The sequence below is a fragment of the Xiphophorus couchianus genome, chromosome 1, assembly GCF_001444195.1.
Source record: "Xiphophorus couchianus chromosome 1, X_couchianus-1.0, whole genome shotgun sequence".
In the NCBI taxonomy this organism is placed as follows: Eukaryota; Metazoa; Chordata; class Actinopteri; order Cyprinodontiformes; family Poeciliidae; genus Xiphophorus; species Xiphophorus couchianus.
Window position 1 is genome coordinate 23,524,302 of NC_040228.1, and position 12,236 is coordinate 23,536,537.

The following is a 12,236-nucleotide window of genomic DNA, read 5'->3' on the forward strand; positions in this document are numbered from 1 at the left end:
ACCTCTCCACCACTATGGATTACTGATAGGTATTTTTCAAACCTACATAAAAAGAGAACCACAGACATGGATTACGAAAACAAAACCGCACCAAACACCAACCCACCTCTACTGTCTTAAACTGCCATGATGCATTGTGCTGTTTTGGGCAATTGATGTCGCATTCTCAAGCTATTATGTTGTTGACTTACAAAATCCAACTCAAATCACCCATTGTAATTTCAGTCTTTTCTCATAGAAAAATATGGAATAAAACAAAAAAAAAATACAATGTAAGTTTGAGCAAAATGAGAGAGAATGATTTTAATAATATGGCAAATAAACAGAGATACTTTAATGTCTTTGATCCAGTAGGCACTGCAGTTTTTGTTCAAGTACATAGAACTCTGTCAAAATTTGCAAGCCATTCCCAAAACCAAACTGATCCCAACGAGGGCAGAACTGATTTATGATGAGAGCAGCAAATTTTTGTCACATTTCGCAGCCCAAAACCCCGTCCATGGATACTGGTTCTGATAAATCCAGTTTGTTATCTTATTCCACTCTCAATATTTAAATGAACATCAGGACAAACAGGTAAATTCATGATCTCTGGGTAACAAAGACTGATTTCCAAGTTGCATCTAAAACATAGGTCTCTTCATCTTCTGTCCAACAGTCTAGAGATAAGTCTTTTTTGGTCAGAACAAGCACTTCTATGTGTCTGAATCAATCCTGTGAGCTGGAATAAAAAAGAAGGAGAGAGAAATTACAATTAGCCCTCACAATTTCTTCAATACAATTTCCTTCAACAACAAAACACGAATACTTTCGTGTTGTGCTATCCAGAAAAACTTACATTGCTTTGGTATCCTGAGTGGTTCTGTGTCTCCTGACAGGACTTGATGCATGACTCCACGGAACTGATACAGCACCTTCAGGCTCTTCTCTTCCCCCACACAGGGGTCATAGAAGCCAGGGAGTCCTGACTGAACAGACAACTCAAAGTAATGCACCATCAGTTGTACCAGTAAATACTAAAACACAGTAGTTGTTGAGTCTGCTTTGCTTTAGGTTCCTGCATTGAACCACAGTTCTTACCTTTGAGGCCTCAGTGAGAATGAGTTTGGAGTCTTTCACCAGACACTGAAGTGGCACAGTTATATCGATGACCTTTGCCCTCTCGTGCTTTCTGCTATTGTCCGTCACAAATTTGCCGTACCAAGCGTTGAGGATGATGAGGCCTAAATAAAGGAGCAGCAATAACATTACAATGCGGTGCTATACGATGTCACCAGACAACAGTTTGCAAACAAAATTAATTTATAATATTCTGACATGAAGGGTGCCAGAGCATCAGGAATGTTTTTTGGTCCCGACTCCAGTCTTCCAAAAAAATCTTTTAAAAAACTCTTTCGGGAAATAAAGTGTAACTGAAAATTCAATACTTAAATCACTGCTCAAATATGAATGTTCTTACCCATTCGAGATTCTTCTGCTTCAATAATCCTTCGGACAGACTCCTGCATGAGCAAAACCTTCAGAGGTGGAAAAAAACGAAAGCTAGAAGTCAGATATCAAGATATGCAGCCAATAAATTCCATTACTTTTTTGCATGTTATCTAACGCAATCTCATCTGCTCATCTTACTTGTTGATAGGCAAAATATTTCTCAGCAGTCAGACACATTTATTGATATCTCTAATCTCGCACCCCGCCGTGAAGTTGGACACGAACCACAACTACATATAAATCTGTCAAATACTCACAGCAGCCTCTGCTTCCTGTTTCTTTTTTGCTATATTAGAGGCTGAGCTCTCCCTCTGCTTCTCCAACTCTCTGAATAAAACAAAATGAAGAAATAAAATGAGGCCATGAAATCTGACCATAGCAATAAAGGAGAGAGTCCTCTCCAATAAGACTGCTTGCATGAAGCAGCCAAGACAAACAGGAATGTTACTTACTGTTCCTTTTGGGCCCGCAGATAGGGCCGAATGACGAGCTGCTGGATGGCGAGGTAGAAAACCAGAGGTCCAACTGTGGCATAGAACACTGCACTTGGCAAGAGTTGGTCAGTGAGGTGAATAGGGAAGAAATACGTCTGGCTGGCTCTGTTCAGCCTGAAGTTAGAGAAATTATTTTATCGTTTACATCGAGGACATAGAAACATAGATAGTAAATTAAAATCAACCATTTCCATGGTAATTCTACACATCTTCTGGAAAACAAAACTTAGAGAAAATCTATCACGACAACTCCCAGCGCAGGCAGAAATAGGAAATGTCTACATGCTTTCACTGACTGACAGTTTTGGCTTTACTCTTTCAGGTGCCATGGTAACAGTACAGTGGAATAGAAGAAACCAACATTTGGAAACAGAACAGGTGGGAATAAAATAAAGTGGAGCAGGGTTTTGCACTCACTTGATCTTGAGGGAGACGCCCTGTGGGACTCCCACGCTGACAGTGGCCCCCACCACACTGTGCCGACTGATCTTCCTCTCAGCGCCGTACTCCACCACCGTCCCAAAGAAACCCGATCTGTCACATTACAACAGAGTTACCATCTCACCACATGTGGGTTGCTCAGGTTTAGATTGCAAGTTATTGGGTAAAACATTTGAAACTATGTGATGATTACAACTTGTCACCCATTTTATGCAAAATGCTACTGGCCTTCATTCTCCAAACAAAAGCTCTTGCTCTGGTTTACTGGTGCATCTCAATAAACTACAAAATCAGTGAAAAATTAATCTAGTTCAGTAATTTAATTCAAAAGGTGAAACCGATACAGATTCAAACACACACAAAATGATATATTTCAAGAAATTAAGGCAAACCAGATCAGTGCTAAATAAAGTATCTGTTCATAGAGGGATGTATAAAATATATTATTAGTAAGTTAAGTAGAAGGAACAAATGTGGCACAAAAGTGCAAAAACAACAAGAATAACTGCAGCCTTGAGAGGATTGAACATTACATAAATTAAAATAAGCTGACATTTCTTTAATAAATTCTCTTATTCTGATTTTAGGAGAGACTGATCTGTTGGTTTTCATAACCATTGAAATTAATAGAAATAAATGATTAAAATATCTTACTAGGTGTGATAAATGAGTTTCATTTTTTAAATTGAATTTCTAAAATAAATGTAGTTTCACACAATATTCCAATTAATAAGATTAACCTGCATGTTATATTTATAACAACGCTCCGGACAATTTAACTTGAAAAGACTGTCAGAGAATCAATAATATATTTTGCCTTCGGGGTAAAGGATGATGGTTAAGGTCATTAAGGGGTTTTTTTTCCACATCAAATTGCACAAATTCATATGTCAAAGTTTGCATGAGCAACAAACAATTCATGAATACTGGGCAAAGATGGCATCTTTTTGGTGAGTAGGGCAAGAATAGTGAGTTTATTCATCACCCATATGTCAATGCAATGTGTTAAGAACCAAAGCATAAAACTAAATGAGGAAGATGGTTTTTAAATCTATACAGAAAAACAGTAATTGATGCTTAGCATTTAAAGACAGACCTTTCTCAGGTTGTTTCAAATCATAAGTGTGCAAATTTTTCATCATATTTTTTCATGATGAAAATGAAAATATATGATATAAATTATTATTATAATTTATATGCCTGCCTTGCCATATAAATTATAATAATACAGGTAAATTAACAGGAATTTAATAATCCCAGTAGATCAGTGGTTTGCAGCCATATAATCCAAAAGTGGAATTTTCACACTTAGTCCAACCAAATAAAACTCATCAAGGGCTGCAAATGTTACATGACCTTTTGAGAAAATCTGTTTATTTTATAAATATCTACAATTGGAAAAGTGTAATTTTTAAAAAGGTACTATTAATTTTTGGGGGTTTAAAATAAAGAAAACATTTGCAAAAAGAGAATGGATACAGTTTCTTTTTACTGGTACTGTTGGTGTACCAGTACGTTCAGTGCAATTATGCAATAAAACATTGGAAAAACTGCACAAAACTGCATTTATATGAATTTAGAAAACACAAGTTGGCTATTTATCACTTTAAGCCAAAGTTATTAAGAGCCATTATGGAAAGTATAAAGTCCAGAGCTCCGGAGCCAAAGGTTGCAGACCCCCGATATAGATTAAATAGAGGAAAGAGTTTCATTAAGCGCCACCTGGTGGTGTCCTGCCTGGTGAATGCTGAAAGGAAACTGTTTTTTGTGTGTGGGGGGGGGAGGAGGATATTTTGCTGTTGTTGTACATTACGTTATTTCTGATGTAAAGTTTAGTCCCAAACAACAGCAACAAAAAGTGTATTTAGTTCAACTTGGATTACACTTTACTTTTTAAAAGTTAATCTCTGTCTGTGAAAGGGTTGCATTTTCTGTTACTTGAATACTGACATCTTTTGCAGTCGCAAAATTCTGCAACATCATCTATAAAACAAATATGACTTATCTGTTGGGACTTCCTCAAGAGGTTCTGAAAGTAATTTTCTCACCTTTCATATAAATTTACAACTGCATTACGTCACATATAGTGTGTTCTGACAACATACTTTACTGAGCCTTTAATCTTCGTCTGGTCTTCATCCTGAAACTTGTACTGGTAGCTCATCATCATAAAGGTGTGAGGAACGCCAAGCTGCAGAGACACACATTTTGGCACAACTTTAACAGGAGATTGTTGATTCTGGAGGAAATAAAGAACTTCTAATCACTGAATAACCTGAAGAAATCAACTAAAAACAAGCTGAATGAGCAGGTTGCATAAGTGTGTCGCCCTCTTGGAACAGGGGTGGTAGTTGTGTTCAGAATTAACCACCACATTAAAATTCATGTTCAATAGGAGTCAGAGCACACCTGCCGTGATTTAAAGTATCTCCGACTAATGCCAAATAAAGTTCAGCTGCTCCAGTAGGTTTTAATTAATAGTTTCTCAAGTCGATTATTACAGCAAAACCACTGGTTCGCAGAGAATTTCCAAAGCATCAGAAAGATCTCATTGTCATTAGTCAGGAGATGGGTTTCTAAGGCGATGAACATTTCACAAAACACAGTGAAGAAGGAGAGAAAATATTATAAAAAGGTAACATCGGCAAGAGTTGGATGGCCTCCCAAATTAACAAAAAGACGAGATGAAAACTGGCAGTCAAGAGACCTGCAACGAAATTCAAGAAGCTGCAGGAATTTCTGGCAGGTACTTGCTGTACAGCACAAGTCACAATCTTTCATATTCTTCTTATGTAGTGGCTAATGGATAAGGTGGCAAGATGGAAACCTTTTCTAACAAAGAGAAAGATCCAGGCCCAGCTAAATTTAGCAAAGTCACATTTCACGTCTCCCACAAGCTTGTGAAACAAAGTGTTAGAGTCTGATGTAAGTAAGGTTGAACTTTTTGGTTCCAAAATGTTTGTTTGGTGCAAAGGCAACAATCACCACAAAGAATACAATAAAGCATGGTGGTGGCAGCATCATCCTGCTTTGAAGACTTTTTTTTTTTTTTACAACTGAGCCTTAATCAAGCCAAATGCATATCTACTAGTGCACTCCATTATCTGTTCTACTGCAAAGGCTGTGAGATAAAACTATCATGATCTGTATGCTCAGAATGCTGGTAGGACAATAATAACCCCAGTCAGAAGATGGCGCCAAACACACAGCAGATCAGACAAAAAATGGTCAGACCAGCAGGAGAAGACTAAAACCAACAATACTTATTTTACAGAAACGATCTATGAGAAGATTTGCTGTTTTCCCAGTGTGGACAATTTATCTGTTTAGATCTATTCTGCTTAGAAATAAGTTTCTTTCTTTTCAGTTATTTTCTTCTTCTCTTATGAGTGGAGAGCTTCGGGCTTCCGAGTAGAGAGCTTCAGGCTGTCGACTAAGGAACTGTAGGGGGATCTGAAGAGGGCTGGGCACAGGAGATGCCTCTCAGTCTGACAGACTGGATGAAGAGAGGGCAAACATTACAAAGTCAAGATGTGCTATGCTGATAGAGTGCTATAACAACATCAAAACTGCTTCAACAAAGTTTAGCTTCAGGGTGTGCACACTTATGCAGCCACGTTATTTTAGAGTTTTCAGTTTGTTTTTTAATAAAGTTGTAATAAGTCACTTTAAAAGGTGGGAAAAACTCAGGAATGATTTATTTTCTAAAATCCAAACTGTTGCATTTCAGCACACATGCATATACTCTTATAGGTAAATGGAATTGCTTGTTAACCTGGACTGCGATGGTAAAATGGCTGCTCTTTGTGTCCCTCACTACGCTGGTGTTCATGGAGGACTGGGTTCCCCAGCGCCACTGCAGATAGCCCATTGTGTTCTTGTCGAGGTGGCGAGCCAGCACCGTTGTCACCCCAGGACGAACTCCCCGCGAAGAAAACTGGAGCCCACACTGAGCCGTTGCAAAGCTGAGACAAAGCAAAACAAAAGATCGTTGGAGCTGCTGTGACTCAACTTCGAACAGGATTTTACTTTGCTAAACATACCATCGAGGCGTTAAGTTCCGAAATATCTTCATTCCAAAGAGAGGTCCATGAGTGTCTCCGGCCCCCAACTCTACCTGCGTAAACAGACAACGAAAAACACTCCAGATTTTCAAACATCAACATGATTCCTAAAAGACAGGTAGAAAACTGTTTTGTGACAAACATAACCAGAAATAGAAAGAATGAAGCATACCTCACCCCACCCTTTAGTTGAGGTAACTCTTCTCAAAGCCAAGTTAATAGTGCCACCTCCAGTCCCGTTGTGGGTAGACAGGGAGCCAGACAAAACGGCTGTGTCTTTTGTAGTGAGAGGAGCCTGCAAAGGAACGTTGAGAGGAAAAACAGGATCAAACACCTTCCTGACAGCCAAAGACAGACAACAGATAGGCCAGTCATGTACCTCTATAGATTGTGATATATGCATCCTGTTGATTTCTATGTGTGGCATGCCTCCCACCATATCCTCGTAGTCCTCCTCATACCGGTCAAAAAGGTCTGTGGCATCAATGCCCACACTTATCGTTCCCTGTGAAGTGATTATTGATTAGTGTTGCACACAAAGGAACCTACAACAGTTAAAGAGAGGTTTTCATCTTAGTGTACACACACCTTTGGATTGGTCCGTTGCTGAAGCCTTCTCTCTTCTCGCTCCCTCTGAAGGCGTTCATACTCCTCCCGAATCTCAGCAGGACTTCTTTTCCTCTCCACCACCTGGAGGAAGAGGACAGGAACTGAATACAAAGCAAATGCAAACAATAACTAAGTGCTAACTAACTTGAAGAAAAAGTGATGCACAGTCACATCATGCTTTTAAAGCTGCTATTAAAAAAAAAAACATCTTCATATTTCTTATTAATAAACATATATGTCAAAATTGACCTAAACTGCAAAAGAGAGCTTATACTGAAACCTTGTTCATAATTACAGTCGTGGTTTTACTGAACGGCAGCTATCCTTCTTTGCAATACAAACCAACTTCTGCAGGCAATTTACTTAAAGTGAAAATAAGTTTTGTAAGGTTCTTTAACATCTATTATTACTGAAGGCGAGTTAAATTTTTGGTGCAAGCTCTCCAAGTAGAAATCTACAATCTTTCAAAAAAGAAATGATTTTCTGTTGGCATTTGGACAAGTTTATATGTGGCAAACAATGTACAAGTGGCATTTAAAATTAAATTTAATATGAAGTATTTTAAAAAAATTATTAAGATATTGTCATAGTGTTCTCAGTAGACTTCTCTTGCTTGTAGTCTGACTATTGTTTCTAGATACATTTTTTGCCCCTTTTTTTAGAGTTGTTGCCACTACACCATCTATAATACTTACCTCCCATCCATCCACATCGAGCCCTCGCTTGCCATAGATATCGTAGATAGCTCGTGCCTGTGGTTCACTAAGCACTAGAACAAGATAAATAAATAATTGAAGACTTGTGAGCATTTCTGAATTATATAAAGTATAAGTAAATCAAAACAGTCAAAATTAGGTTAAGCTTGTTTAGGCTAAGCTGAAGAGAAAATACTACTGTAAGATTGACCTACCTTCATAAGCTTCGTGTACAAGGTTAAAAAGAGCCTCAGCCTGTCGCTTTAGCTCAGGATCGCGGTGTTTGTCAGGATGATATAGCATGCACAGGCGCCGGTAAGCTGCTTTCAACTCCTCCTGGGTGGCCTAAAGCGGACCACAGAGTGTAAGAGCATAATGAGACTTTTGATCTAAGTAACATCTTAGTGACACCAATAAGTAGCAACTTTGCAACCTCAAGCTTTCAGTTGAGTTTTTCCCAGATAGTTAATAATAATATTTCTTTATTTAATCAGGTAAACCCCATTGAGATCTAGATCTCATTTTCAAGAGGGACCTGAAACAAACTTCACTCCCCGTCGGGGAATCGAACCCCGGTCTCCCGCGTGACAGGCGGGGATACTCACCGCTGTACTAATGAGGAGATGTATTATATTGTATATAGTATGCCCTGGCTGGTTTGTATTCCATGTATGTTATTAGAAACATAGTACTATTGCATAATTCAATATTTTGATACCAATATTGTGTATTTATTTCACTTTTCAATGATAGTTTGCTTTTAAAAGTAAGACTTTTGGTATAATGATGATCAAAACTGTTGTCAAGTTAGCAGTAACACATTAGCTTTGCACATTAGATACTATTTATCTAGCATAAATATTATTTATGTTAGATAAATTAAAGTATGTTGATATCTAACATAAATATTTTTTATGTTAGATATCAACATACTTTAATTTTTTGGTTTTGCAAAATTATTGCTTCATAAGACAAACATAATTTGCTTTGTGTGTCTTTGTACATTTAAATTCTTAGTAATGCAACAGGTTGTACTATGGAAGAAATGTCAGGACACAATTATAATAATTTACTTGAAAATGTAATGATCTGATCTAAAACCGATCTTAAGTACTGAGTCTACAGCCACCTGCTTGCCAGAAAATAAACACACGAGGTGAGTAATTATAGTGGTATTTCTTAAAGAATCACATCTCTAACCATAAAGAACACAGTGACCATAAGTCAAACCTTAATAGCATTCACTTGAAGCTGACCAAATAAAGTACCATGAACGAACACTTTCTGACATCACAGATAAACTATCACATCCACTCTGTAAGCATGTTGGAGCTTAACAGTTAGAGTTGTAGCACTAGCCAGTTAGCACATCCATGACAACTGAAACTATCTTGTCAATTAGCCCCCAGATTATCATAGTAAGAGGGAACTCTTCTACCTTACTTCCACAAAACACGATTCACGCTGACCAAACTTTAACTCAATACTCCACACAGAGTCTTGTTCGGCTTCTAACTCAAATGTCAGTGCACACTAATCAATGTCGTGGGTCACAAGCTAGCTTACCTTGTCACATACATCTCATTCAACGAGCAACTGTTGGCTATCAGCTTTAGAGCAACTAAAGAGTACCTAATGTATGCATCAGTACAAAAAATCATTTGCGTCACAAGTGTATCCCGTACCTCTCTGCGAACGTTTAATAGGGAATAGTAATCATCATTGCAGATCTCATCGTCGTCCAAGGCAGACGCCATGTTTACGCCCGGTCATTTCTACTTCGTGCCGTTCCCCTCGCAGAAAAGGCTCTCTTGCGCTGTCTGTCGCCCTCCGGTGGCAGGAGCGAAAGAAATTAAAAAGGGAAAGGAAATTCACACATTCAAGTCAAGCAACTTTTTTCACACGTCAGTTCGCAATCAGGCGCGTTTGTACGGAAAACAGGACAACTCTCTACTTTTGTACCAGATGTTTTAAAAAGATTAATAAAGCAGAAAATATTTGGGGTCTGGGGGGTTCTAATGACGTCAGTGTTCAATAAATTATTATTTTTTATTTTTGTGACATTTAAAACAGTGGCTGACAGGTTTCAGTCCAACAAAATCCGTGATATTGGGTGTATACACGTATTTGTATTTACCTTTTCCTTTCTTGTTAAAATCTCTGCAATGACTTATATCTGGTCATGCAAGCAGCAAGGGAGCTGTTCTTTCAGCACCACCACCTAAACTGAACTGCATACATCACCCTTTAATACAGAGCTTCAGCTATAATATAACTTCTTCCTCTTGGTGGCCTTGCATTATTGTAAAGGTCTTTTTTCACTACATTTCACGTAGTTTCAGTCCCTCCCATATTGAGGACTCTCACTGTCTTCTGCAGCTTCTCGACTCCACAACCAAACGTCAGAACTCCACCAAATGTTTCCACCACTCCATGGTTGTCCACAACAGCTCCATCATTCTCAAGTCACCATCTGCTTGCCCAGTCTACAACACTCCCTGTTCATGAACACACAATATTTTACAAACCATCTGTTCGACTCCGACTGGACTCTCCTCCAGAATGCAAGCCTTCAGCAGATTCTCCATTCAGATCCATTTCTCTTGTCAAAAGCATCCCTCTTTATGTTCTATGCCTCTTAACTCCTACACTGTCCTCAAGACGGTGCCGAACTCAGAGGGCCAAATTTCCCTGCATTGTACATTTTCTTTTGGTTTACCTTTTCATTCTGTGTCCTGCTTGTCATTCTGCATGTGAAACATGGCAATATAATAATACTCTCACCAGCTTCATCCTGCCTCTTCAAGAGGTCTTTAGTTTTTATTCAGGGGTGAATAAGCACATTATGGACCTAAATATGTTCTCCTCTGGGACACATCCAGTATTTCTTTCTGAATTGAATAATGACTGGAAATTCCCATTTTGTTTCTTCTTGCATATAATTGTTTAAACAGATGAAAGTGGCATTTTTTAGTTATCTGTCAAATGTACTCAAGGATGAAGCAGACTAGTGGATGTCAAGAAATCCTTTCCAGTGACATCCACAGTTATGACACCATTTAACTCATATTTGGAATAAACCTATCAGAAGCTTAAAAAGCTCTGGCATCATTATGTGGGATTTCATAAATTCTGAAATGGCACAGTAACACGTCAACTTTTGAATTACACAAAAGTGATGAAACTTCTATAAAGCAAACTCTACATGTATTTTAGTAGCCTGTAGAAAATAGAAGTAGGAAAAATATAGTCTAATTTAATGTCAGACAGATAGAAATGTCGAGTTTCGATATTTGTTATTGTTTTATATGGACTGTAGTTTGTTCACATGTTTAAGAAAGGTGAATATTTTTCTAGTGAAGGGATCCTACCCTGTTACTCCATGACACTAACGAGTTTGGTGTCTCTGGATTGACAACCTACAACCTCAAAATAAAACATTCAAACTAGTTTTGACTCAATAGGTTATTCAAAAAGCATCGGATATAGTTTTATTTATCTTTCTTTTACCCACAGTTTTATTAAAAGCAGCTTAATTCAGAAATGCCTTCAAAATACAACCAATAAACGGGGGGAACAAAATCCCAGCTGGAGGTGCCAAGGTGAGGAGAGATGTTGTTTTTCATCTCGGAGCCCCTCCGTCACTCACCGCCTTGCAGCCAATAGTAAGTTCGCCTTGGTCGGACCGACTCGCCGCGTGCCGCTCCGGTCCCTCCTCGTGCTGTCCTCGCCGTGCACGCGCGTGGTACCCACGGTCGTGAGGAAGGAGGAGGATGTTGCGCGTGAAGGGGAAATGGCTGCCGAAAACAAGCCGGAAGGTAAGAAGAAATATAATGGGATTAAATTTAACAGTGTGACCGCGGTGTGGTGTGGGGGTATTTTTTTTTACGGAGCGGCCGCAACTCCGCGCGGGGATGTCACGAGCGTGAGACGAGTGGAGAGAAAATTTTTTCGGCGGAGAACGGCGCCGCTGTTTTCCTCCGAACACACAGAGGCAGCTGAAACGTGGAGACATCACTAGCCAGCTAATATTAGCTCTCATTGGAGCCAGCCGCTGTATTCCCAGCATAGCCCACATTATTAAAAAAGAAGAGAAAAAAACACGCCACGGGGACAAATTGTCAGCGTGGTTAAAAGTACCGCGTGTACCGTTTATTGTGCTCCGGATTCTTGTCAAAACGACGTGCAGTGCAAGTTGCTCCCAACAAGGCTAAGTTAATGACAACATGTCATCGGGATCGACCAACTTCTTCTCTTATTTCAGAGCTCCGTTCTGTTAGTTTATCCTTTTTTCCAGCCGCTTGTTTTGGCTACCCTGAAATAATAATTAAGACACGCCTGTTTTAAAATATGTAAGTTGTAGAGGGTCGTTCAGTTCTTCCTTGAAGCGCGAGCGTTTTTTCCTTGGCATTCAGCGAACTGTGATCTATTTTTAAATAATG

General features: G+C 38.9%; 2 protein-coding genes across 10 annotated transcripts in view; one reads left to right on the plus strand and one right to left on the minus strand.

The window, feature by feature from the left end:
• Window positions 1-273: 273 nt before the first annotated feature.
• dnajc11a (DnaJ (Hsp40) homolog, subfamily C, member 11a) lies at window positions 274-9,634 on the minus strand. Its single transcript, XM_028023778.1, has 16 exons — window positions 9,480-9,634; window positions 8,010-8,139; window positions 7,795-7,868; window positions 7,079-7,180; window positions 6,870-6,995; window positions 6,663-6,785; window positions 6,470-6,543; window positions 6,202-6,391; window positions 4,532-4,617; window positions 2,403-2,519; window positions 1,944-2,099; window positions 1,749-1,818; window positions 1,460-1,517; window positions 1,081-1,223; window positions 839-968; window positions 274-721 (listed from the first exon to the last, which is right to left on the minus strand). Exons 1-16 carry the CDS (start codon window positions 9,549-9,551, stop codon window positions 696-698), a joined length of 1,677 nt encoding a protein of 558 aa, XP_027879579.1. The 5' UTR covers window positions 9,552-9,634; the 3' UTR covers window positions 274-695.
• A 1,428-nt stretch (window positions 9,635-11,062) lies between these two features.
• Window positions 11,063-12,236, plus strand: part of camta1a (calmodulin binding transcription activator 1a) — a 388,633-nt gene continuing 387,459 nt past the window's right edge. For 2 of the 9 annotated variants that reach the window (XM_028016520.1, XM_028016579.1), the window contains exon 1: window positions 11,290-11,612. In XM_028016520.1, coding sequence (XP_027872321.1) covers window positions 11,588-11,612 — 25 coding nt within the window. In that variant the 5' untranslated portion in view covers window positions 11,290-11,587. Of the gene's footprint in view, window positions 11,613-12,236 lie in introns of all 9 variants that reach the window. The other 7 variants (XM_028016504.1, XM_028016540.1, XM_028016564.1 and 4 more) reach the window with 6 other exon arrangements.